Source organism: Apodemus sylvaticus, chromosome 1 (assembly GCF_947179515.1).
Source record: "Apodemus sylvaticus chromosome 1, mApoSyl1.1, whole genome shotgun sequence".
NCBI classification, from domain to species: Eukaryota; Metazoa; Chordata; class Mammalia; order Rodentia; family Muridae; genus Apodemus; species Apodemus sylvaticus.
Window position 1 is genome coordinate 38,395,354 of NC_067472.1, and position 27,030 is coordinate 38,422,383.

At 46.8% G+C, this 27,030-nt stretch overlaps 1 protein-coding gene across 8 annotated transcripts in view; it reads right to left on the reverse strand.

The window, feature by feature from the left end:
* The window catches only part of Apba1 (amyloid beta precursor protein binding family A member 1), a 201,324-nt gene that overhangs the window by 23,077 nt on the left and 151,217 nt on the right, over positions 1-27,030 (reverse strand). For 6 of the 8 annotated variants that reach the window (XM_052188191.1, XM_052188185.1, XM_052188152.1 and 3 more), the window contains exons 3-6: positions 14,956-15,051; positions 11,694-11,733; positions 10,032-10,177; positions 2,046-2,168 (exon numbers count right to left, since the gene is read on the reverse strand). In XM_052188191.1, the coding sequence (XP_052044151.1) occupies positions 2,046-2,168; positions 10,032-10,177; positions 11,694-11,733; positions 14,956-15,051 (405 nt within the window). The remainder of the gene's footprint in view (positions 1-2,045; positions 2,169-10,031; positions 10,178-11,693; positions 11,734-14,955; positions 15,052-27,030) is intronic. The other 2 variants (XM_052188210.1, XM_052188200.1) reach the window with 1 other exon arrangement.

The window sequence follows — 27,030 nt, forward strand, 5'->3', positions numbered from 1 at the left end:
GCATATATATATTTGTGTGGTGAGGCTGCGAGTTAAGAGGTTGACACTAGGCATCTCCCTTACCTTGTATATTAAAGCAGGTTTCTCAATTGAACCCAGACCTCGTTGATTGAGTTGGCCTGCTTTCCCTGGGAACCCTGCCTCTACTTCCCTGGTGCTAGGGACATAGATGGACAATCACAAGGGTGCTCAGAATCCAACTCAGGTCTTCACACTGTGTTGAGTGCCTTACCCCATGAGTCATCTCGCCTCTCCTGATAATGTTCTTTTAGCTGTTGGGATATTTTCATTTTCTTCCTTAGTTTTGGGCTGTTGTACAGGTAATGCCTGATTTGGTTCTATTTGTCTTTTGGGTAGCTACTCTTGTATGGGGATTTATACTTTCACAGGCGTTAGTGATATTAGCCATTTCTTTGATATCAGCGAGTAGGTTTCTCTTAGGTGGTCTGGCAGTCATAAATCAGTTTTTGCTCATCTTGGAAGGTCTTACATTTCTCCATTTCTGAAGAGTAGTCTTTCTTGGTAGAGTAATTCTGATTGACATTTTCTTTGTTTTAGGACTTGGAATATGCTATTCTATTTCTTTATATAGGATTTCAGCTGAGATGTCTATTGCTATTTTAATGAGTGTACAGTAGAACTGACATATTATTTTTCTCCTGCAGATTATAAAATTTTTTCCTTAGACTTTTGACAGTTTGACTATAATGCTGGGGTGAAGATCTTTTCTGGTTAGATTAGAGGTTCTACAGACCTCTTATACCTGGGTGATCATATTTTTCCAAAGATTATCTTTACTCTTCTGATAATTGTTTCATGGAATAATTTCCCTGCGTTCTTAACCAATGATATAGATATTTATCCACCTGAAAGTGTGTGGTGGTTTGAATATGCTTGGCCCAGGGTGTGGCACTTATTAGGAGGTGTGGCCTTGTTGGAGTAGGTGTGATCTTGTCGGAGGAAGTGCTGTCACTGTGGGAGTGGGTTTTGAGACCCTTCTCCTAGATGCCTGGAAGCCAGCCTTCCTCTGTTTGCCTTCAGAACAAGGTGTAGAACTCTCAGCTCCCCCAGAGCCGTCTGCCGGCAGGGTGTCATGCTTCCTGCCATGCTGATAATGGACTGAACCTCTGAACCTGTAAGCCAGCCCCAGTTAAATGTTGTCCTTTATGAGAGCTGCCTTGGTCTTGGTGTCTCTTCACAGCAATGGAAACCCTAAGACAGAGTGTTACAAAGGTTTTGTTTGCTTTTTGTTTGTATGAGACAGTCTTGCTATGCAGCCCAGTCTGTCCTCAAACTCTCAATTCTCCTGTATTAACCTCCCAAGTATGGGAATCACAGCTATGCTGGGGTTATAGAAATATATAATCACCCATGGCGATCAAAGATTCTAAGTGCATATTCCTCCCTTCCCTTCCTTGTCTTCCTCATGTGGATTTTTTGTGGGCCTTATTTGTATAGTCAACCCCCTTTTCAAATCCAATCATTATTTCTTCCCCTTGAACTAGTCTTTTGGTCTTTTCTGGCTCTCTTTTATTTCAAGTTTTGTATTTCCTTGCTCTTAATTTTTTTCATTCTTGTCATGTACTGTATTCCTAATTTCATTTGATACCTTTAAAATATTCTGTTGGGTCTCACAGAGCTTCTTTCTGTCTGCATTTTAAAATTCTTTATCAGGTGTTTCAACCATTTTGATTTCTCTGTTATTTGTGGCTGGAGAGTGACAATCTTTGGACATGGTGTAATTCTTGTGTCTCTACATTGAGCTTTCTGCATTTAGTAGATCAGATCACTACTACTTTAGAGGTGGCCTACTTGGCTTTCTCCTGATTCTCCTGATTATTTCAGGGTTCAGTGAGTTAGGCATTTGGCTTTATTTCCAGTTGGACACTGTAGCTTTGTTGGTTATGACTCACGACAGGGCACAGTGCATGCTGTGTTCAGACTTGGAGAGATACTGTGGGCTACACAAGTTGAGGCTACATTAGCAGTTTAGGCAGTACAGTGTCAACAGCAGAATGTGTGGAATGCCGTACGGCCAGTCTTACCATGGGGGCTGTGGTGTCCACCTCCTCAGCCATGTGTTTGCAGCTACTGATGTCGGCTCTGCTGCTAGTAATGGCCTCTGGTACGGGCAGTCCTGTAGTGTTAAGGGACCTGAACTCTTTGTCCTGTGAACAGACAGTGGCTTTGGCTCAGACACTGCACAGGGAGAGGCTGATGGGAACCACTACCTCCTCTCTACAGTGTTTATATCCTATCCTGACTGCATTTCCTTTCAGACAAGGTGTGAGGACATCAGGAAGTGGATAGGTGGGGTAGCAGCGATAGTTGTGGTCCTTTCCTCTGCTGACTTCTGAGACCCTGCCAGGACTGGGGCCTCAGCCCCACCTACCGTCGCATGTACAGGGACAGTGTAAAGGCTGGGGCCTCTTGCCTTTCTTTTCCACTCCTGGACCCTAGTGATCAAGGAGAAGTAGGGCCTGGCAGGAACAGGGTCAAGTTCCCCTTAAGGCCTCTTTAGCCTGTGTATGTGGTGGGTGACAGATGGAGTCACAGAGCTGTTCAAGGTTACCTCAGCACATTCTGGTGGGTAGAGCAGCGGGACAACCACCATGTCTTTTCAGCAGCAGCTGTGTGTGGCCCAGGGTGTCAGAGAGAATCGCCTTCAGTTCTGGTGCTAGTGTGGGTCTTCATGCATGTACATCACCGTGGCCTCAGAGGACACTGATCTGGTGACTGGTTCCTAAGGGGTCACCATCTGTTCCCCGCCATGACAAAGTATCCAGCTTAAGTCACTCTGATAGGCTTCGTTAGGTTGTTGAGGCAGTTCCGCACTGAGCCAGGGCTGAGGAAATGTGACTGGGATCTCAGAGATGGAAATGCTAGGGGTTACGAACCCATAGGCTAGGGTAATTCAGATGCCTGCTGCTTTCTGAAGGCAAACTCCAGCCAGACAGGCGTGGTGGTGCATCGTGTAATCCCAGAACCAAAGTGGCCAGGTCAGTGGAAAGGGAGCCCAGCTACCCAGACAAACCCTGCCCGTGGCTCCAGACTACTGCACCCTCAGTGTTTGCTGGGAGATATGATGTGAGATTCTGTTCTTCTGTAAAGCCACAGGCAAGATTACAGGTTACTTAAGTGGGATGGAAGCCCATGAGGACTGTGAAACTCCTCTAGCTAGGACTGTCAGTGCCTGCAAGGATGGATGGGCTGTTAGGACCCTGTATCTCACCCTTCTTTCTGCAGAGCACAGATGAGTCTCCTCTCCCCTGGCTGTGTTTCTCTTACTATGTGGTCTCAGGTTTTTGAACCCCAACCTAGTCACTTAGCTTAAACCACAGCTTTACTGTTAACTTGCAGTTCTTTTTTTGTGGAAAAAAATGTGAGTCCTGAGCACTTATATCCATCTTAAGAAAATTCATCCTCCAAGCCTTTAACAAGGGAACAGATTTGGAAAATATCCAGGGGTTGAGTGTTTCACGAACTTATTTGCTGACGGAGATCTATTAGTAGAGAGTACTCAGCCTGCCTGGAGGGAAGATGCTTCACAATGCTTTCAGAGAGCAATTTACAGGCCGGTCGGGCCACACAGCAGACTCTCGAGGAGTCTGTCAACACAGACTCTTTGTCCTGCCTTACTGTCCAAGCTTCTGTCTTGGGAAGTCTGGGGTCAGGCTGCAGAGCTCACATGTCCATCAGGGTTCTGCACAGCGCTGCTCTGCTGTCCCTGGGCCGTACGTTGAGATTCACGGTTCTAAAGCATTCCTGGTTGGTGCTGCTGCGGCTGGTGGTGTGGTGTTGTATGTGTGTGTGTGTGTGTGGTGTGGTGTGGTGTGTGTACATGCATATTTCCTGCAACGACAGTAGTTCTTCTAAGATACAGTGACAAAGGCCCACAGGTGGGGACGCAGCAGCAGATGAGTTCGAATTCTGCTGCTGCTGGTTTAGCCTTGCTTTATTCCTGTATCTTGGTAGATGGAACAGGGTTTTGTTTTCAGATCCCTCGGTTTGCCATACTATAGCATCTGGTATATAGCCTTTGTGGTTCATTTATTGGAGTGCCAGTTTCTTGGTTAAATTTTACGTCTATCACAAAAATCTCATATGGGGGTATGTGTGTATGATGTGTGTGTGTGTGTGTGTGTGTGTGTGTGTGTGTATGCCTGGTCAAAAACAAATCTAAATTCTCTTTCCACTTTGCAAATAAATACATTGTTAAAAAAAATGTAATTGCCATACCATAGTGGTGCACACCTTTAATCTCAGCACTAAGGAGGCAGAGGCAGGTGTATATCTCTGTGGGTTTGAGGCCAGCTTGGTCTGCAGAGCAAGTTCGACAGCCAGGGCTACTCAGAGAAACCTCATCTTAAAAAATAAAGAAAAAGAAAGAAATAACTTTCAAAAGTCCAAGCATAAATCTAACCCTGGCCCAAAGCTGTGGGAGGGATGCCATCCAGCCGAGCAGGAATGTTCAGTAAAGTGGAAGCTTTGGCTTCAAGCTGGCATCTGCTGGGCAAACCACCAAAAACCAGAAAGCCCTCATCTGTCTGGCCGTGCATAGCATTGAGGCACAGGAAAGAGAGTAACAAACTGGGGGCTCCTGTGGAGTGTGAGAGAGAAGACCAGGGAAGAACCAGCCTACTTTAAGCAAGTGGAAGGGCCAGAGATTACCCTGGCTCGGCGTTATGACTGCACAAGCAGTCTGCAAGAGGAATACCGAGCGAGCATTGCTTTCTGTTCTCCTTTCCTGGGTAGACACTGAAATCTGTGGCCCTGCTGCCCCCTGTCCATTGTGCTGAAGTGACCTAGAAGAACGTGCTCTCGAAAGGCCACAAGTCCCCAGTCTCTCACAGAGCGGTGGCTCCAGCTCTGGAGCTCACTGGACTGCTGGGGACACACCTGTGCTCCACCTGCTATGAGGTCTGAGCCAGCTCCCCACTCAGCTGCCTTCTAGGTGAGAAGGATAACACAGCCATCTCTGCTTACCAGGGGAAAAGGCTTCAGACTGTGTGAGGCGTCATTCTGAGAAGCACTTAGATGGCTATAAAAGGATCATGAAGCAGAAGTATTTATTGACAGGCAGCAGTTTCTTCAAGCGCACAGAAGCACATAGTGAAATGATACTTATAGGTTGTAACTGAAACGTAACCATTTAATTTTACTACTTTATAGCAAATTCCTCACACTATGTCAATTTACTTGTAAAAGATAAATATATGGTTTTCAAATACCTACTCTGCTCTGGGCAGGTTTAAAACGTACTTATTATCAGTTGGCCACTTGGCTTGTTTTGAAAGCACCATCTAATTTGAGGTTTAACTGAGCTGTGAGGTTTGGGTACTGGTTACTTGAGATCTTCAGAGTAAAGGGTCCGATTTTCATGAGAGAACTGGACTTAACCACGCGGTCGGCTCCCACTGTGGAGGCAAGGAAGCCGTTCAGGGTGTGGCTGGTACAGGGGAGCCGGTGAAGGGCTGCTGCTCACTGTGGACTGCTTTCTGTCTGGATGATGCTGGGCCTGCCGCCCCTACCCACTCTGAGCACACCCGAGCCCTCCTTAAGTGCCCTAAGAGGAGAGGAGAGACATAGATGCTCATACGCTGGAGTCCCAAACTGTCAGGAGGTGAATAAACAAGGGACCTCAACTAAGGCCTGAACCCCAAAATACAGCTGGATTTGGGGAACTCGATAAGTAGAACCAATGAGAAACTAACCTCAAGGCAGTTTTCTGGTCCAGGCAGTCTCCAGTAACCTTTAAAGTCAGACTGTAGTTTTCTTCCCAAAAGACCACCTAAGTGGCCCTGATCACGGGACTTGGTGCTTTGACACAATTCTCATGTGTGGCTCTTTGTTCTGGATGGTTTTGGAGTGTGGAGTATATTTGGTTCTGGCCTAAAGGCCATGTGTGTTAGTGTGACAGCCAGAGATGTATCCACTCATTCCCAGGTACTTCCTGTCTGTCAGGCAGTCATCAGGCAAGCCATGACAGGTCATGGTGGTCTGTTTAGCCATTGGGAGGCTCATGGTACTGCTCACCCGAGAGACTTAGTGTTACCTGCAGCATTTGCAGGAGTCTGGATGGTGACTCCATTTGAAAACTAGCTTGTTTTTCTTAAGAGATTTATGCATTATTTTAAAAGTCTTGTTGGGAGGTGTTAACTTAAGATGAGGAAGACCATGGGGAAACTTTCTGGCATTAGTGTGTCTCTGGGGTGAGGCAAACATGGAAGTAGCCAACCTCTGTGACTTGGATCTAGAATGTTCTCCCAAAGGTCCATGTGTAAAGGTTTGGTAACCCTCCTGTGCTACTTTGGGAGGTGGTGGAACCTTTAGGAGATGGGGTCTAATGGAAGGGAGTTAGGTCACTGGGGGCATGCCCTTGAAGGGTTATCTGGGCCATGACTCCTTCCTTTCTTCTTGCTTCCTGGCTGCTATGAAGTGAGCAGCCTGCTTTTACCATGCGCTTCCTAATGTTGTACTAGCCGCCACTGGCCCAAAGCAACCCAGCCAAGCGCCTGTGAGCTGACACGTGTGAAGTGTGAGCCAAAGCAGACGCTTCTTCCTTTGTTTGTCTTGGGCATTTGTCTGAGCGCTGGAAGTCACGGTGGTGGAAAGCTGACTAACACACTAAGCCCAGCCTGAGGGTCAAACTGCTACTTTGCTTTCCTGGAGCTGCCCTGTTGGGAGTCAGGGACGAGATGCACGTTTGTGAGTAGCAGGAGCTTCTCTTAAAAGAACGGATCTTCCTGCTTTCCATCATCCTGGAAGAGGCTCATTGTAAGATAAGACATGCATGGAGGGGCCTCACGGCACAGACGAGGCTTGCTTGTCACAGATGAAGTGGCTGGATGGTCCCTGACACCTGGAGTAACTGTTAAGCCAGAGCCAACACTAAGGTGTCTATCAGTGCAGTGACATCTTTGAGGGGGCTGTAAACTATTCCCTGGGTCACACATCCTAACTCCTAACAAATCAATGGTAACTTCAAGTCACAGCTTACTGCATGTTCTATGGGTAGTTAAGGAGAGGATGGCTCTGAGCTTGGGAGAGATGTGTTTGCTTTACAAGTGAGGCTGTCACAAGAGCAACTGATACTTGGAGGCTGTAGCAGTAGGTGCCAGGGACAGCTACTTGATGAGGAAGTGATGAGAGGGGTGAGGGAACACCGCAGAACATCCTGGGGAGCAGGGAGTGACTGGGCAGCTGCAGACTTAAGATGCTTATTTATTTAATCTGGGGACAGGACTTGTGATGGAGCCCAGGCACCTTCCTGTCTTAGCCTCCTGGGGACAGGAAAGGCAGGCGAGTGCTAGCACTGGTTGTAATGGTTAGTCTGGACTGCTGACTACTGTGGGTGTGGGTGGGAGCTAGGGGATTAGCCTTTCAGCATAGACAAGCGCTCACTCTTGCTGCCTGTCAGCTTCCTGGCTGCCAAGGGGCAAACAGCCTTGCTGCTTCCCACCCTCCTGCCACAGGGCGGGGCGCTCTTCCACCACAGCCCAGAAACGAGACAGTGGGCTCTGCGGGTGTGAACTAAAGCCAATCCTTCCTCTCAAGCACTTCTCATGGTCACTTACAAAGGAACAGAAAATTGGTGCTAAGGGAGGCGCTAAGACCCGATTACAAGGCTCAGAAGCCTTCACAAGCAGTTTGTGAGAAGAGTCTGGAGATAAGTGTTAGCATCCCCAGAATTCTCTCCCCAGGGCTTAAGGGGTACTGATGGCAAGGGTTTGGATAATACAAAACAGTAAAAACTGCTCATGGGGTTTCAAATGGAAATGAGGGATTTATTTGGAAGCTGGACTCGAGGCCATTTGTGTTAAATTTGGTCCATATGCCAAGACTTTATGTTAGGTTCTATTTAAATCTACAGAGGGAATTTTAAGACAGCCCCATTCAGGCTACTGCATAGATATTGATGGCGCTCTGGGTTAGATTTACAGTTAGAATGGGGGGGGTAGAGGCAGGGAGAGAAGACATGAAAACCTTGCAGCTTGGTTTAAAATCCATGAAAAGTTTGAGTTATAGAAGGTATGGCTTCTAAAGCAGAAGAGAAATACTTCCTTACAAGATGCCTTGAAGGCACCTCAGGAATCCTTGAGATCTTATTCATTGTAGGTTCAGTGACGTGTGAGAATGTAAATTGACTTGAAAGACTTTCCCTGAAAAGAGAAGGCTGCCAGGCGCTCCGAATGCACACAGATGCCTAGGAAGTTGTTACCATAGAAATCATTTCACTGTGCTCAGCTGCCCCGACATTCAGAGGCTTCTGCTTGGGCTGGTGCCGGACACTGGCGCTGTCCGTGTGGTACTGGTTTGTGGGGAGCCCTCACCGTATGTGAAAATATGAGGGCATAGGCAGAGATGCAACGGAGATGCCAGGAAAGCAGATGCAAGAACAGGAAACAGGAGCCACTAATGCTCCAGGCTTCTGAGGCAAGCCTGTGGGGCGACCACTGGCCAGCTGCAGGGGGCCCTGCCCAGGACCGGTGAAGCTCACGCTATGCCGCTGCATTCCTCCAGATGCTGGGCAGAAAGTTACAGGGTTTTGTTAGCTGCTGGGTTTGGGTCTAGCTGTTCCAGTCCTTCCTGTCATTTTTCTGCTCTTCTCTTTTGGAATGAGATGCTTATCCCGAGTCATTACAGGTTAGACGTGTTTCACTTGCTTTTCACAGGGGCTCACAGCTGAGAGTTTGTCTAGTGTGCCGGGGGGATGTGGGAGAGTTAATATCTCATTGTTTTCTTGAACAGGTACGGTTATGGTGTTAGCTTGAGAAGAGGTGAGCGTATGATGTATTCTTGCCTACCTGATTCTTGATTGGTCTGAGAGACAGAAGTAGTTAGGAAAGTACTCCACTGGGTGCTGGGGAGGGTGTCTGAAGACAGGATTGGTATGTGGCTTCTCTGTTTCAGTGACTTGAGCGATGGGGCTCCCCGCACTCTTCTGCCTCACACCCAAACACCTACGGGCTCAGACCTCTGAAACCATAGGCTACAGTAACTCTTGCTTCCCTTCAGATGGTTCCTCTCAGGTGTGTCCCTCCTTCCCTTTTTACCTCCAGGGTCCTCCTGTGGCATGCCACATCTGACAGCCTCTCTTCCCGACACCCAGTGCCTCTATTGGCTGGTTTATTCCCTCTGAGCAGTTGTGGTTAGGGGTAAGGGCCTTACTTTCTCTTCTGTTACCCTCCCCCATCATCCTCCATAAGACAGGGCTCAAGGATCCTCTTTTCTCCTCAGATAAAGGGCTCTGGTCACCTTCTATTGTTCTTTTTCACTCTATATAACCACACCAGCACCAGGCTCTATGGTACCAGAGGAGAGGGGCAGAGAACATTCAGTCTTAACTAGCTGAAACTAGGAAAAAACAAACGAATGGGTGAATCCTTACCTTTCACCTTGCTGGTTCTCTGAGGGTGTTTCTCGTGGACAGCATGAGTGCACAGTCAGCTCTCCCTGCTTGCCTGGTGTGTCTGTAACTCTAGGTGGAATTATGGTGGAGACTCTGGAGTCCTGCATTTGCAGACTGATTTTGAGTAGCTCAATCTACTTGTGAATTATTGAGGCTAAATGAAATTGGTTCTCCATGTATCCAATTGGCTTTCTCTTTTACCTCTTGATGAGAGTAATTTGAATGGATGGTGACTGTGTTCAAACTAGTTTAAACCAGAATTTGCCTGACTTCTTCAGACTACCCAAGTAAGATTTAATCAACTAGTTCATTTTGCTGGGGTTGAGACAGTTTAAATAGAACCTAACAGAGGACTGCTCCAATCGACGGCTTCCAATTGTCAGTGGAAAGCCAGTGCAGGAACTTCACCTTACAGGCATAAAGATCAGAGTCCACGTCTGTATGGATTTACTCTCAAGAGCACCCTGAACGGGGTTTATATGTAAAGACTTGGGCTTTTAGTTAGACGGGCATAAGCCCTGCTTGCAACATCTTAGTCCACTCTCTAAGAGCTGTTGGTTGACACTGCCTGCTCAGTCCCTCCAGCCACCCACCACCTCAGACCACGCAGACCCCTCACCTTGATCCGGCTCACAGCTTCCTGGGCCTGCATCATGCGCACATTTTTGGAGGGAGTTTTGTCGGAGAGTAGCTGAGTGGAACCAAGGTAATTGGCAGCAAAAATAATCCCATCGATCAAGTCTTCAGGGTCGCAAGGTCCAGGAACTGTAACACATAGAGCCCAGTAAAGTGAATGATGTCATGGGGGGGGAGTACCACAGGCCAACCCCCGTGTTCACTGTTGACTTATGTGGTCCCCCTGCTGGTCTAAGACATCCTAGAGTCATTTACTATGAGAAATGATGTGTTTATTTGAATATGAATTAGAGTCCAATAGTAAAAAAAAAAAAAATGTCTCTTAGCCAGGCCTGTAATCCTAGTTGCTTGGGAGGCTGAGATAGCCTGTTCAAAGTTCGCCTGTTAGGCACTTGCCTGTCATGTGTGAGGCCTTAGGTGAAGCAATTCCTCACTCCTCCAACTAGTACTGGGGACTGGAGGATGAGCTCTCTGGCAAGAAGAGCCACGTCATACTCCTCGTTGACTTTCATGCCTGTCATGTGTGTCTATAAACTGTGTGTTTGCTTGGGTAAATGGCGCAGAGGAACAGAATGCAGTAATAATGGAAAACCCCATTTCCTGACACTTCCTATTTCCTTTTTTACCCACTCAAAATTTACTCCTCTGCTTGGAATCTGATAGAGGAATTGCATTTTATGCATGAAGCGAATGGGGTATTTCTTTCCTATAATGGCGTCAGACTCCAACATTGTAAGTTGATAACATCACCTCAAAGTCATGGTCCCATGCTGCCAATATTGCTTGATGCTCCTGGCTTCACGCAGAGATCAATCCCAAGGAAAATCAGATTTTTTTTTTCTGTTCTCACTCCCCAGTCTACTAAATCAAGTCTCCGTTTTAAACAGGGGGGCGTCTGATTTTAATAACAATCACCTATGATTCACAGCCCAAATTAGAGCAGCAGCAACTATTATGTATAAGGGTTCACTAAAGGCAGCCATTTTAATCACAAGTAAAACGTGCATTTTCTTTGACTTGAATGATAATTCTGAGGAGACTACGACATAACCCACTTGAAGCCTAAGGTTCTAGAAATGAAATAACTCCAAGTGGAAACAGTTTGCTCTCCCTCTGACAGGGCGCTTCTGAAGTGACTTTCAGTTTCATTAATGGCGGAGCTCATCTTGGGATGCACCCTGGCCAGGGTACAAAACTTAACTTATTCACTTCATTTTTTTTTTTTTCCCTTTCGAGACAGGGTTTCTCTCTGTAACTCTGACTGTCCTGGAACTCACTCTGTAGACCAGGCTGGCCTTGAACTCACAGAGATCTGCCTGCCTCTGCCTGCCAGGTGCTGGAATTAAAGGCCTGTGCCACCACTGCCTGGCATCTTAGTCACTTTCCAATGACTAGACTAGGACTGTGACCAAAGCACAGACATGGGACACTCATCAGGACCTTCACGGCATATCTGGGGCACAGCTTTACTACTTGGCTCGCCCCACCCCCTACCCTTCCTTGGCTTGTGACAAGAACAGAGGATTCACGCTATACTTTCAGTCTACAATAGCTTCCCCCTATGCTGTTTTACATCCGGTGTCTACAAATGCTAAAAGAACCATAAGTGACCCCGGTACTCAAGAGTTCTCTCTTCAGTTCTTACCTTCAACGTAGGTTGGGAATGAAGCCAAGCTTTTTCTTGACTGTAATTAAGACAAAGAAGTTTCAAAGGGGGCAGAGCATGATTAAATATACATCAGCACAAGTGCCCATGCAACATAAAAAAGAAATACATCACCGGTGGCATTTGTTAACCAGTTATTGACCAGTTTTCATTAGAGAGAATGAAGCGTGGACAAATACATGCATTTACTACTAAGGTTACCTAAGACCCAGAATGGCTCGCTGAAGTTTGAAGGGGTCAAAGTATTGTACAGTCCAGAGGTGTTTACCGGCTTTAAAACTGTGTAATCAGCAATAAGGACTGTACTTTACACTTTAAGAATGTACTCGGTGTGGAAAACTATTCAGTACTAAATGCATCAATAACATGACTGTGTGCTCTGAATGCTGGGACTCCCTGGCACGTTTTCTTTAGGTCCCTGACACAAGGGTAGCTGCTGAAAGGAAGATAAACTCTTACACCCCTTTATCTCTCACTGGTTCATTTAGTTGAAAAATTTCATTCTGTAAATCACAGATTTGTGTTTCTTTAGAATAAGAATGAAAGAGCAGGTGAAGAACACCATCGGTCCTTGATGTTTAAGTGGCAGCTCATATCAGAGGTCGGCCTTAACAGCTCTGCTGGATGGCACGAGCCGGACACCTAGCACCTGGCTGGGGTGGAAGTTTAAATGCCAGCAAGCCAAGGGGCAAAGCTTGCCACAGGCTCTGCTGGAGGCGTGCATGGCAGACACGGCTCTGCATGAGGGAAGGGCAGGGAACTCATTTCTGTTTCTAAGGTAACAGAGCCCATAGCTGGAATGTGTGGGACATCCAAGGGCCACTCATGTTCAAAAGGAAGCACTGAAGACAGACAGGTAAAAGGTAGGGTTTGCGTGGCTTAGATGTTCATTTCTGAAGATTTACCATGGGGCCCACGATCATTCCGACATATGCTTTCTGGAGATGGACGTCTGCTCAGTACACTGATCCATTCGATGCTGGCATGCTCTGGGGTGCCTGCTGAGGCTTGATGAGCTGGCTATGGGTGAGGACTAGGGTGACACTCTTCACATACAGAGGATCCTAACATGGAATGTAATTGTTTTATGTGGAAGACTGGAACATCATCATCCTGTCAGGACAATGACAGGAATTCCACATTAACTGCATGGCAGACCTCACAGGGCAACTTTGGGCAGGTCCCTGCAAATATGCTCACTGGGATGAAACAACACCTCACACCAAAGAAATTGGGTCTCATAGGTACCAAGACCAAAGCTCCTTAGCTGCTATGCATTTGTGGAAAAGCTGCACAGTATATGAGGCGATGAGACCCCACGCTGTGGTAGAAGCAGCTAAGGGCTTCACAGGGGTCAAAGGTTTCATTTCCCATCCATCTTCCTGCCCTTGTTCTCAGTTTTCTAGGGTAACAAGAAGTCACTTCCCTTCACCCCAACAGCTTAGTCTCCAGGTATTTTAAAAAAAGCAGATTCGGTTTTCTTGGGCTACTAGGACACGTCTCTGAATGCTAAAACCTGTTTTAGCAGAAGCTACAAAATTATTTTAGAGAGGTGATGGCTGGCGACCGGTATATTCATTCACACTCCATTTGTTAGCTCATAATCAATTTCATTTCTGGGGTGATAGGTAAAAGACAGCTTTGTAAAATGGAAGGATCTCTGTTGCATTCAATGAACATTTTCATCATCATTTCTAAAGATATGCAGGACCGTGGGCCAAGCCTTGTGGGAACTGGGAGACTAACCCATCTCCCTTGCCTGCTGCAGCCAATGCATAATTGAAAGCTTAATATCCAGACACCTGCTTAGCCGTGCCTTCTCACATGTGGACTGAGATGAACATCAGCTGCCCTCAGAAAGCATTAATAAAGTTGCATTTAATACATGAAAAGCTAGGCTGGATGCGGTGGGGGAACAGCTGTAATTCCAGCACTGGGCAGGAAGGGGCAAGAGGAGTGTGAGTTCAGGGACAACCTGGGCTATATCGCAACATATCCTTTCTCAGATAAAACAAAAACAACAAAAGAAATTGAAGCTGAGACAGACTTCTGGATTCAAACTGTGGCTGAGCAGTGTAGCCTCAGCTAAGGTATCCAAGACTCACACGTGAGGACAGTGACATCACCTCCCAGACCCATTAAAAGACACCTAAGAGATACAACCTACGACCTGCTCAGCCTGGTGCCTGCAAGACCGAAAACGACTGATAACTTAGAACTTCTTGCTATGAACAGAGTATCAAATTATGGCAAAATGGGCCGGCCCAAACTAGGACCCTGCCACCCAGGCTTCAGAGGCAGAGTCTGAATAGATCAGGGGACAAAACATATTTCTAGTCTAATGTTAATATCACCTGGAGAAAACGTCAATATAAACTATAGCCCCCTCTCATAAGCAACACACATTAAACAATCTGTTAAAATAATGCTTTGATTTTCCCAGTTGATTGGACAGAGAATTGTTAGCACAGTGAAGGAGTGTGAGACCTCTTCACCCCCTCTCAGGGTGGATGAAGGAGCATCTACTGCTGGACTGGCATGTGTCCGCATAGTCATGGTGCAGGGAAATGGATTCCCACTAAGTGGTACCCATCGCCTTGGGATAGGAGAGCACTGGGTCCTAACGGAGGCAGGAGCTCTACTCAGGAAGAAACACCTGCCCCTCCTGAGCCCGGAAATCTTAGCCACATCTTGTCATTTCAGAATTCTGTCTGGGTTCAGTATGTCCCCTGCGATTAGGGCGACTTGTCCTCAGGGGACACCTTACAGCCTCCTTGTTGAGTAGCCCCTAGCCTATGATTAGAATGAGAATTTCAGTTCCCCACTCCTACTGGCCATGTTTCAAGAGCTCTCTGGGCACCAGAGGCTAGTGAATACCCCTGGCAATACAGAAGTGGACCATTCTTTCATCACAGAATGCTCTTGTGGAAAACATGCTGGTGGATAGTTTTGAGGTTCAATGTCCAGTGGTGGAACTCCCTGTGATACAAAAGTTCTGTAACCAGTTGCAGACGGCTCTGAACACTGGAACGCAAGCCCGAGGATGCAAATTCTCATAGTCAACACTGTGACTACCTGTGACCACAGAACTAGACAGATGAGCCATGGCTTTCATTGACAAATGACAGAGGAGAACTACTTCTCCTCAGAGTGGTTTCCATCAGGGCGGGCAGAGGTGAAAACAATAAAGCATTATCCGGGTAGAGCAATACAGGCATGAGACATGAAGACGGCGCCTTACCTCTTTATTTGTGGAGGCTTCCGTGGGGTCACCGGGATGAAGGGGTGTGCTTGACGACTCAGCACCCAGGGGCGAGGAACTGCCAGGAGACGGAGACTAGAACACAGCAAGAGGGAGAGACAGCGGTGAGGATCTGAAGGCTGTGGCATCAGGTCGCACAGAGCAGAACTGCCCCCAGAGGAGTGCAGGGGGAGAAGCCTTTTTGACAAGAAGAATTGTCAACTGCACTGAGCAGGCCCGCCATGCAAACTTTCCACTCCACCTCTTCAAAGGAGTTTTACAATTTCTAGACTTTTTCTTCCCCCAGGCTAATATTTTAAAGAAAATATAGACTTACAGTAGGCATCGAACTTAAAAGCCTTAAGGGTATTATGCAATATGTTAATTTTTTTCTTAGTGAAAGTTAGATACTTAGAATACAAATGTTTGAATGTCATCTGCCCAAGATGACCTGAATGGAAAACTGAAATTACCCATTGTGCTTTCCTTGTCTGTTCACAAGTCTACATGTTGTCTCAATTTGTGGGCCTCTTCAATATTCAAACCACACTGTTTGGACCATGTCAGCATGGTTTAGAAACACTCTGCCAAATGTTAGGCTTGAAAACAAGGCTTAGATAAACAGGTCTGGGTAGCATGGTCCCTGTGTTGGTGTGGTGGTCCTCTGTAGGGCAAGAATAAGCTCTGAACACAAAACTTGGGTGGATTTGCACAGAGAATAGCTAGTACCCAGTTAAGTACCTCATGAGTGAATGACCAAAAAAGCAAACAATAGGATAAATACGAGCCTGGAAACACACCCCGCCTGATACTAGAAAGTTCTGTGAGCTCCTGGAGGTGTGGGAGATGAGGGGCATTTTCAGGTGGGCCTCAGAGATGTTACTGTAGTGATACACTGGGGGGGGGGTGCAAGGGTATGGTGATTCCTGGCTGTGGGTAACATCGGAGAGCTGACCTGTACCATAAGAAGAACCATGCAGGGTGTGCTCTCACAGGACGGGTGGGGAATGGGAGCCAGGAAGGCACATCCTGGGCTAATGGAAGTAACACTCCTGCATGCCTGACTTTGCAGCTGGCCCTTTTGGGGGAAGTTAAAGCACAGAGAGGTCAGTAAAATATCTTTGCATAGGAAGGGAGAGTGTTTCACAAACAGCAGAGTGGCTGGGGGGGGGGCAGGGACGGGCATGCTAATAGACAAAAGAGCCTCAGGGCATTATCTAAAATTGGGAGAAACCTTTTCCAAAAAATCTGAATTACAAGAACTACAGGAACACCAAGAGATGACATCGTGGAACACGATATTCATCTAAGAGGTTATGTGAGACCCAGGCTCTGGTTATACTACCACTTGAGTCTACACAGGGAGACGAGGGCCCATGAGCTTTACAAAGGTGACACTGAGACATCTGTCACCACAGTCAAGCTAGGATAAGCATAAGGTAACAGCAGATATAACGTTTCCTAGGTCCCTGGCCACATTAAAGCAGCCTTACATGCCCTTCAAAAGAAGCATGAAGAACTTTCCAGTCTGTGCCCAAGAGAGCTGCAGGGTGCTTACTGGTTTAGCACTGTTTGGCAGAGTCAAAATTACTGTGGGAAAGGAGGAGAATTTAATGCCATGAATCCCCTCAGTTTTTCACTGAAAAAGCCTCTTTGGATATTTGTGGCTTGATTCCTTTCCCCAAAGAAATTTTCTCTGTCCCAAAGCCTTTAAGGTGTGTGCTGGGCCAGCGACTGCTGCAATGGGGTTTCCTGAACTGCTTACTTTCAGGGCTGTGGACATCTTCACCTGACAGGTGGCCACATATTTTCCATTTATTTTCTACTCCAAATAGATTCCTTACCGCCCCGTGGGCACCAGACTGTCCTTCTGTGGTGTGGGAAGGCAGGCTACCTGGACAGTGGGCAGGGAGGTGGGAATACAAACAAGGTAGGTGTGGTTAGTGCTGAGTGCCCACCAGGAAATGCTAGGGAGGAGGAGGAGGACATGAGTCACTCCCCTGATAAAAGCTTTTATGGACTCACCCTGACCTTATCAGGAGCCCACTTCTCCCAGGCACCTTTGGCCCGTGCACAGGCTCAGAAGTTTCCTCCACCCACAGCTCTCTTCATAGCTACACTGAATGCTCAGTTCAGAAGCATGCCTCTCATGGGGCTGAGCTGCGGACCACGCCTCATCTCTCCCCTGTGAAACACGCTGTAGTTTGTATTCAAACTTGTTTGTGTGTGAACCTAATCCCCAAGAGCTCTTAAGCAGTAGGGATCCTGACTCCATTATCATACAAGAGCCTAGGCTGAGGTCTCCGAAGGTACTTAGCAAAGGGAGGCGCGAACAAACAACAGGTTCGGCTGCTTCCATCCTGCACTGAAGGAGAAATGGAGCAAGGCTGCGCACTGCCTCCTTGGGATGACGTCTTAGTGGTCAGTGGTGAGTCCTCCTCTGATGTAGTCTCCCTCTGCTTCCTTGTGTAGAACATTTGTTGCTCATCTTGAGCTCTAGAAATCTATTTTTCCTTTATGACTCTAACTTGGGCCCCAGTGAAGTTCTTTTGACACACAGAGCTATACACATTTGCCACATCCTGACCAGGGCAAGCACGCACAAGAACCTTCAAACAGAGCCAGGCAGTGGTGGCACACACCTGTAATCCCAGCACTTAGGGAGGCAGAGGCAGGTGGATTTCTGAGTTCGAGGCCAGCTTGGTCTACAGAGGCCAGCTTGGTCTACAGAGTGAGTTCCAGGACAGCCAGGGCTATATAGAGAAACCCTGTCTCGAATAAACCAAAAAAAAAAAAAAAAAAAAAAAAAAAAGGAACCTTCAAACAGAGTCACTCTTACAAGGCTGAAACAAAAGTATTCAAATGGCTGCCTCAGAACCTTCTGGTGGGTATACTCTTAAAATAAATCAGAAAGTGAAAAGAAATTAGATAATAGGTTTCACTTTCAAAGAACACATCAGAGGCAAACTTTGGCCAATGACATAGAAGAGGAAATAGGAAGCATCATTGAGGCAGATTTGTGCTAGAGTCTCCTGGTATTCAACTCAGGCAACTGAGACCAAGGGTAGGAAGCAAATGTGATTAGATAATTCACAAAGTGAATGCTGGGAAGCTGGGTGTGTGCACCATAGATGCTAGTGCCCATGTGATCATCTTGCGGAGCCAAGGAAAGCCCAGGCCCAGTCTATGGTTCCACATCAGGCCCAGCATCTCCCACTCAGCCTGAGAACCCTGGAGGTCTCCTTCATGGCGTGAGGCTGCAGAGGCAGTGTTGTTGTTGTTGCTGCTGCTGCTGCAGTCAGTCCTGCCCCTGAGGGCACACAGACAGTCTTGTCCTTCCCACATCCCACACCACCAAAGCTATGGAAGCTGCCACAGCTGCCTCTGTGCACTCAGGGATGAACTCTTTAGAGTCCCCAGACACATACAGAAGCCTATATCATGACCCCCACGTAACACAGACACTGCTGACTAAAAAATAAAAATCAAAGATTGCTTTGGAATCCACTATTGCCAAACTCAAAAGAACCCATCCAACTGATGTTCTTCTTGTATCTCATCTAAACAGAAATGTCTTTTCCTATAAAAGCTACTTACAAAATGTGAAGAAATAGAATGTTACACCAGATGTGCAGACTTCATCAAGACACAAGAAACATGAAAGGGAACATGGTGCTCGCAAGGAAAAATAACTATGCAGAAATGGACCCATGCAAATGAAACCTATGAAATGCTCCCAAACAGACAGACAAACTAGCAACAACAAGAACACAACCACAAAAGCACTAAGCAGCCACTCTCAGGAAACCCAGCGAGACATGAACGGGATGAGCGGTACAAGGAACCGAGAAAAGCAACTCAGGATGCGAATGAGGAGTTCACAGAGGACAAATGACAGAAACGAACCAACTTAAGAAAGCCTGGGAGTGAAAACTTCAGTCAGTGACGGAAGACACCCAGCAAGCTCCGTATCAGGCAGAAGAAGATGTTTCAAGGTTTGAGGACAGCTCCTCTCAGGAGTCACCCAGTCAGACAAAATCATCGCCCAAGAATGAGGAAGGCATGGGAAACCACTGGCTCAAAACACCTCTGCATCATGGGAACTGCAAGAAGTAGGAAAGATGCTGAAAAAAATATTTTTCATGGGAAAATGCCCCCAGAGCTCTCAAGTCTTTAGAGACAGACAAACATTGAGATTCTGGAAGCTCAAAGGACAACAGATCCAACCAAAACAGACCTGCACCAAAGCATGTTAGAGTCAAAATGCCAAGAGCACACAACAAAGAATATTAAAAGAAGTGGGCTGGAGAGATGGCTCAGTGGTTAAGAGTACTGACTGGTCTTCTCGAGGTCCTGAGTTCAATTCCCAGCAACCACAAGGTGGCTCACAACCACCTGTAATGGGATCTGATGTTCTCTCTCTTCTAGTGTGTCACATACATAAAATAAATAAATCTTTAAAACAATATCAAGGGAAGAGTCACATGTCAGGGGCAGTCCCTCAGATCCACAGTAGGTTGCTTTACAGAAGCCTCGCCACCCACTGCAAAAAGAATGGGACAATGCATTCTAAATAGTGGGATATTACTGAGCTGCAGAAAGAATTGGATGGAACGGGAATGGTTGTGTTAAGTAAAACAGACAAATACTATGTGTTCTTCATGAATTTTTAGAAACCAATGATGCTGATTTCAAGAAGAATGGAATGGGTCTCTGGCTATTAGAGACCGAGAAAGACATGGGAGAAAGGTGACAGGAAGTTTTTAGCAGAAGTGAAGGAGTCACTGCTCTTCTGGAGTTAGGTGTGGGTCAACACACACAGACTATAATCCATAGACGAGGTGTATGAAGTAACTATGAATTAGTAGTCCATAACACATAGACAAGCTGAGTATGAGGTAGAGGTAACCATGGGCTAACAGTGTATAGTACATAGACTAGGTAAGTATGAGGTACCCAACACTAAATAATTAATGGCTAAAGAGATGCAAATGCAAATTACCCTGATTTGATTACTACACGGTTTATATGAATTAAATCACCATAATGTGACCCACAAAAATACACAAAGTATAATACCCCAACAAACTGTATCAATAATATACAAGAGTCAGGTACTGATGATTCCCAGAAGATGGTGGGTGCCATTAAATAACGACCCCCATCCCCCCATGCTCACTGTCCCCTGTTTGGATGGGAAGGGCTATAAAGAACACTCCTCTGGAGATTTTTGTAAAATTACAGAATATGGTTGTTTACTCCTAAATTCTACTCTATACTTTTCGCTTAAATTTAGAATGAAAAAAAAAAGTGTTAAGATTTGCTAGGTAGCTAGTTAAAAATTAGCAGACTCGAAGGTCACGGAAGAGAGGACTCTCTCCTCAAATGAGTATCAAGATTGCCCCTCCTAAAGATTTAACTGTGCCCTAACGAGGTATCCTTTACACAGCCTCCGGCAGCTGCTGATTAACTTTACTATTACTATGCCTGGCCTGTTTGAGTTCTGACCAAACTGTAACTGTCTTTTCCTTCTTCTAGCTCCTTTTCCTTGAGCCATGACACAAGCCTTCCTGTCTTGACACTCCATGTGTTCTCGTTCCCCATCTGGAGGTTCCCCCACACTCTGAAGGAAGTAGCTGTTTGCAGGCTCACAACTGCTGACTTTCTGTGCCTCCGTGACCTCGAACTCAGAAAACATTCCTTTTCCTCTTTCGCTATCCAGCTCCCTCTTCCTGGCAGCTGCTGAGAGCTTCAGCGTGCCTGACTTTTTTTTTTTCTTCTCTTAAATTTTAAGATAATTGTCCTTGAGTTTCCTTACTAGCTCTTAAAAAGTTATCTGTGAAATGAAGAAGCTGCAGACAGGATCCCAAGCTCCCCACATGTAAATGTCCCCCTACACTCACACACTGGCTACTGAACCCCTGACTTCCCAGGGTTAATGGCAAGACCTTTATGAGATGAGCAGTTCTTTGACATGTTTCAGCTGTTCCTGGATATGGGTTAACTATGGAAGGGGGGGGGGGCTCCTAGTTAGCTTAAGCTGTGTCAGCTTCCACAGCCCAGTGTCATCTGAGGGATTATCAAGTGGGGGGGCTGCCTCAATCAGATTGGCCTGTGGGGTACTTTCTTGATTGCTGACTGATGAAGGAACAATCATCCCTCTTTGGATAGTACCAGCCCTGGACAGAGGCTTCTGGGCTGTGTGAGACAGACAGATGGAGAGACAAGAGCAGTACTTCCCTCTGTCTTCAGCTCCAGTTGCAGCCCTGACTTCCCTCAGTGATGGAGGGGGACCCGAAAGCGTTTGATAAAATAATCTCATTATTGCCCAAATTATTTGGACCATGCTCTTTATCACAGCAACGGAAATCAAACCAAAACGGACAAGAGTGCAACCTCCTTTTCTTCTGTGCATGCTCGTCTTCTGCCATGCTATCAAGTGGCACACAGGTACCTGGCAGGTGAGGGTGCTAGACTCTGGGACTAGTCTGCAGAACTACGGAGCAAAGAATAATCTCTTTATGAATACTCAGTCTGCTTTTGGCACAAAAGCTTGAAATGCCCATAATTTAAAAGATCCTTTCAGGTCATGCTGCCAAAGTCACACGCAGATGGAGATGGTTATTTGAGTGTGAACTTCAGTGGCTTGCCTTAAAAATTGCATTCCCCTCCCATCAAATCAACACTTAAACGTTTTCATATGTGACATGATATCTGTGATGAAGGCAGCCCTTCATCACAGTGAGAGGAAGCAGAGGCCACACAGACTCTCCTTCCCTGGTGCCCTTGACTTGGTTTTGGGGATGACCAAGTCTATGGTTGGCTAAAGCATATGCCAGTTAACTCTTAAGACATTAGGTTGAGTCCTCAAAGCTACTGAGATGGGGCTTTGTAACACTAAGGGTCCAATTTATAAAATACTATGCTCATAGTAAAGATTTACATTTTTCCCTTAAAAATGACTTGGCTGTTTTAATTTTTTATCATATCCAAATACATAAGAGAATATTTTGTGTTTTAGGATGACGAGGTGTTTAAACCCTCAAGTTCTGGTGTCTAATAGAGTAGAGACCTAGTTCAGTCCTGCCTACTCTTAGCTCAGAGCTGGTCAGGGAGCCTATCCTCTCTGACCCTTCCTGAGAAAGTAGGAAGACCGTTCTGACCTACCTCCTGAGGCCAACGCAAGAACTGGCTGGGCTGATGCACTCTGATGGACAGCTAGCTGTCTGGGCACCTACCCTGCGCCCACCTAGTGTGAGCAGTCTTTTACAATTCCATCTCACAGATTTATTTTCTGACTTTCTCAGTGAGTACTTAGAGGGCCAGCACAGCCATGGGATGCTTTCTTCATCTCATTTTGTTTCCTCATTAAAATTTTATTCATGGATAAAGAAAAAAAAAAAGGAAGCAGAAGGTTCTATAAAACCACAGCACAAAGACTCTACATTAATTCATAAGCTTCAGCACTTTAATGGGGTATTGGTAAAAATAGCTCACCGGTGGCTATAGCTAGGGGGTGGGTGTCTACAACTTCTGTGTATAACTTCTGGCACATCCACTGCTTTCTGTGCAACGACGGTCTTCAGGATCAAAAAGTTGAAAGCCATACTACTGTAGTGATTGATCTACAAAGACACGCCCACCTGCCCTCCTCCTCCTGCTGTTAATTATGTCATAGTGCAGATGACCCCTGTATACCACAGAGTGAAGGCACCTATGAAGGTTGTCTGTTAGCTCTAACCAGCCTTGAGTCCAAGTGAATACTGGTGCTTCTCTTACAGAGAAACTCAGGGACAGAAATTCACTTCAATAAAGGACGAGGAGAAAATAAATATTGAAAACGTATACAGCTTGGCCAAACCCACTGGGGGACTGAGTTACTTAGTAATTTCACCCATAAAGAACAATTCAGAGAAACGTGCATGTTTTCATTTCTTTTCTTTTTTTCTCTCCCGTGACGAAAGAGCTGTTATACCAAATGAGATAGTACTAAGAGTTCACAGGCCCTCTTCACTAGGGACCTATTTTCTCTCTTCATAAAAATCTCCGAGCAAATCAGTTCTGATTCAAGCCTTTAATCTACCTTCTTTGCTTGGAGCAGAGGTTCCAGACTAGCTCAGTGCTGCCGTGCCCTGAAGCTCAGCCTTAACTCCTTTGGTCCCCCAGATCTGCTGCCCTGTTCTAACTGTTTTTCATTAAGCCAAACAGAATCACGCCCTGTTTCCAACCTGTGATCTCATGTCCCTGCTCAGTGACTTTATTTCTCCTCCTTGCCTGGCCTCCATGTGTGTGGGCCTCCAAAAGCCCATTCTAACTATCACTCTTCCTATGCAATCTCCCCAATCCCCTTAGGCAAGAGGATTTCCTCTTGACTGTCTGCATGAATCCTATCTGTACCACATGTACTGCTTGACTTTCTTCCTTTTACATTATCAAATGACAGGACTCTGCCATAATATTTTAATAAGCAAAAAAAGGCAGGATTTATAATTAATTTATATGTTTCTTCTCCAAGTACCTAAGACAAAGGCCCTCATAAAATATACAACGGGATTTCAATACAAGTGATGAACAGAGAATGCAGACACCCTATCTTGCGTCATTTGGGAAAGCAAATGAAAACGACTTTCATGTAACAGAGTTAAGTTCTGAGCACCACACACACACACGGTTATGCGTATCCCTGGCTCTCCACTCTTTCCGGGTGAGGCTCTCATCCCCCTGACTTACGAAACCATTCCCCTCAAGAGCAGGGCACTGTAGCGGACACTAGAGGCTCAAGAAGCTGCTTTTACTTACACGGTCAGCGAGCACTCGATCATTCAGTCCTTTCCAGCCTGACCAACATCCTGTTTCTACTACTTTCTATGTGGGAATTCAGAGGTGTGGACACCCAGGCTGGGCCACCGCATGTGCCTTGGCTCTTCAGTCTGGTCCTGAGACTCCGTGGGGCTCCTTACTCCCAGCGTTTCCAGGTGGGACCCCCCCCCCCGCCCACTTATGCTTTCTGTGTTGACCTGCCTTTATCCCCTTCTCCAAATCAGTACACACTGCTTCCCTACGTGTCTGAGTTGCTTTAAATCAACTGTATTGCACTGTGGAATTATTTTTGAAAAGTCCCAGATATGAGTTTCTTCCCGATGTATGTTCATGCTTCTGAAATTTGAAGCCGATTAAGAAGTATATGATTATCCACTCTGTAGTATAACTCAAACAATATTATCAGTGCACATTTGTATTCCTTAATGTGGTGAAGGAGTGAAGTGAGCACAGGAACGGAATGAGCATAATTATGTCATTAAGATGATAATAGCTTGGCGTAATGAGGTGTTTTATATATACATTCATAATGGATTCAATTAATACTGGTGGAATACTTGGAAAGGACTGCCGCTCACCGTCTCAAAGCGTGTCTGTCCTCTTTTCCCACAGAAGACACCCTCCGTTCCCATCTCTAAGCCCATCCGCCTGTGAGGAAGCTGCCAGGGCTCCAGGGAGCCGCGCTTGGCAGCCCTCAGCTCGGGAGGTGATTTTTATCATGGGAACAACACACACACACACACACACACACACACACACACACACACACACAAATCTTTTTTTGTTAGACACTATCACCAGAGGCCCAAGCTTTTAAAGCCATGTTTCCAAGGCAAAAGATTAACTAGTTAATTATAAACCACCTATTAGTTAAGAGTCAACCAACCCATCAACCGATAAAACTGCATGTGTCAATGGGGAATCTCCTGACAAACAGCTTACTTGACGCATGTGAAATGCAATACACTGGACAAGTAAGAAAGCCCTTTGTCCAATTCCCTGTCAAGTCTACTCATCTCTTGGTGGCTGCCTCATGATTTCCTGCCCAGGCTCTGACAGCAAAACCCAGGCACTTTAAACTTATATTCAGAAACGCAACTGAGGTGCGTGTAACCAAACCAGGTGTGGCGGCGCACCCCTCTAATGCTGGTCCCTGAGAAGCTGAGACAGAAAGGACAAAGGGTTTGAGGATGCCCTGGACTATATGGTGAGTTCAAGGCTGGCCTGAGCTGTATAGAAAAACCTGTTTCAAACCAAAACCAAGGAGGAGATGCAGCTATACTCACAATGTAGAACAGCACATCCGCTAGAAATGGTAACAGCTACTGTTTTCAAAGAGCTTACAGTTTGCTCGGCCCCATGCAGGGCCTCACTTTATACCTGCCGCCTCACTTTCCAGCCAGCTGGGTGTTTATGCACAAGGCACTAATAGCCATGGATTTGCAGCAGCCCTCGGCAGGCTTTGAAAGAGGCTGCAGCCTGGAACAGAGCGGGGTGCGGTGGTCGGATGAGCCCAGCCATCAGAACACAGAGTAAAAGGCAGGACTGGAGAGACACAGCAACGGGCACTCCTCCCCCAGGTCCTGGCTAAGTACAAAATGGCCCCTGTTCTCCAGGCCACCACTCACTCCCAAGCTCGTTTTCCTCCACCCTGGGCAATGCCTTCCTTCTCCTCACCTACCCTACTATCAAGGGACATGCAGAGCACAGCCTACAGCCTGGCCAGGCCAGGAGCAGAGGCCTGAAGCCAGTCAGCATGTCCTGGTGCTGCCCAAGGGGCACGTACCTCTTCTTCATGACTTTCAAATTGATACATCCAGAAGTTCTCCATCTTCCCAGGTACTGTTTGGGCAGCGGGGCGCGAGTCCTAGTGTATCCCCTTGTGAGCTGCGGTGCGCTCCTGATCTCGGTGCTGCTTGTGGGGACACTTCTGGTGGTGTCAGGTGCCCTCGTCAATAATGCAACTGGTAATAGGAAATGTGACCACCTCCAGGGTGTCTGACCCTCCATATTAACCCTTCGGTTTCGGGTGGCCACGGCGGTCTCGAGTCATTGGCGCAGCCGCGTCAGCTGATGTTTCCGAGAAGAATCTAGCCCACTCTTGCTGTCAGCGGCACCTACTATTTCTGGGGAAAATAAACTCAGCACAGAGGTGCTACCAGAGACTTTCACACACCCCAGACTCTGCTATGTTTATAGAACCTGTGAAGAGGCATCCAGCTCTGGAGAAGGGAGGGGAGGGAGGTGGCTGAAGCTATTTTTTCGGGTCTTGCTCAGGGCACACCTGGTGTGTGTGGGGAGAGCTTAGGGAATTCTGGTCAACCGCTGGCTGGGCCCCAGTGACATAGGCTGCTGGAAGTGTACCACTCCACACTAACTGTATGCTCTGTCACGCTGCTGACACGTGTGTGCCCTAAGTGAGGGGCATCTGTCAGACTGGAAAAGAGCTGCCTCATGGCCAGCATGGCATGAACCAACACCAACTGAGGACCCAAATTTAGGCTGAAAAACCAAGTGTATCCGCAGGGCCAGAGCCAACGAGAGGAAGGCCGAGACACAACTAGGGAGAACTGATCTGGGGAAAACACAGGGAAGCTGAGGAGGAACCCGGGGGCACAGAGGCCCGCAAGGAGCACCAACTTCCTAGTCACCAAGTCTTCTGTCAGACATGTTAGCCGGGCTCCCTCTGGGGCTACCTATCTAGATAATGAGCTGTGGACAGGGCTAAATGGTAGAACAAATCACACAGGATCTAAAGCAATCTACAGCAGGGAAGACCAGCTAGTCTTACTGCCAGTTTCCCATGTGTGGGCAAGCTCAGTGGCCAGTGGGAGGATCAGAGACTGCATCTTGCCCATCTCTTCCATCTTGTGAGTCTGATCAGACTTGCTGTCAATCAAGGGCACCCTCCACATCCTGCCAGTGCGCATCAATAACCTGGAGCTATCAGCCACCCTTCAAGAAGGAAAACCCTTTGCAGGACAGTGCTCAGGGTCTTCCTAGATGACTAGGTGAGACATTTCTCCACACGGCTTTTTCCTCATGTTACCTGTTTTAAGTGGAGAAATCTTTGGGTGTTGGTGATAAAGCGTCCAGACTAACACTCTCTGCCAGTTAACTCTCTGGCTCATGGGAAGCCGCTTTCCCTTGACCACACTTGAAACTGCTTTGCCTTTAGTTTTGGAGCCATTAGAACAAGGCTCCGGGAGCCACCCACTGTGGTATTAGCCAGAGATGACCAGCTCACCAGTGAAT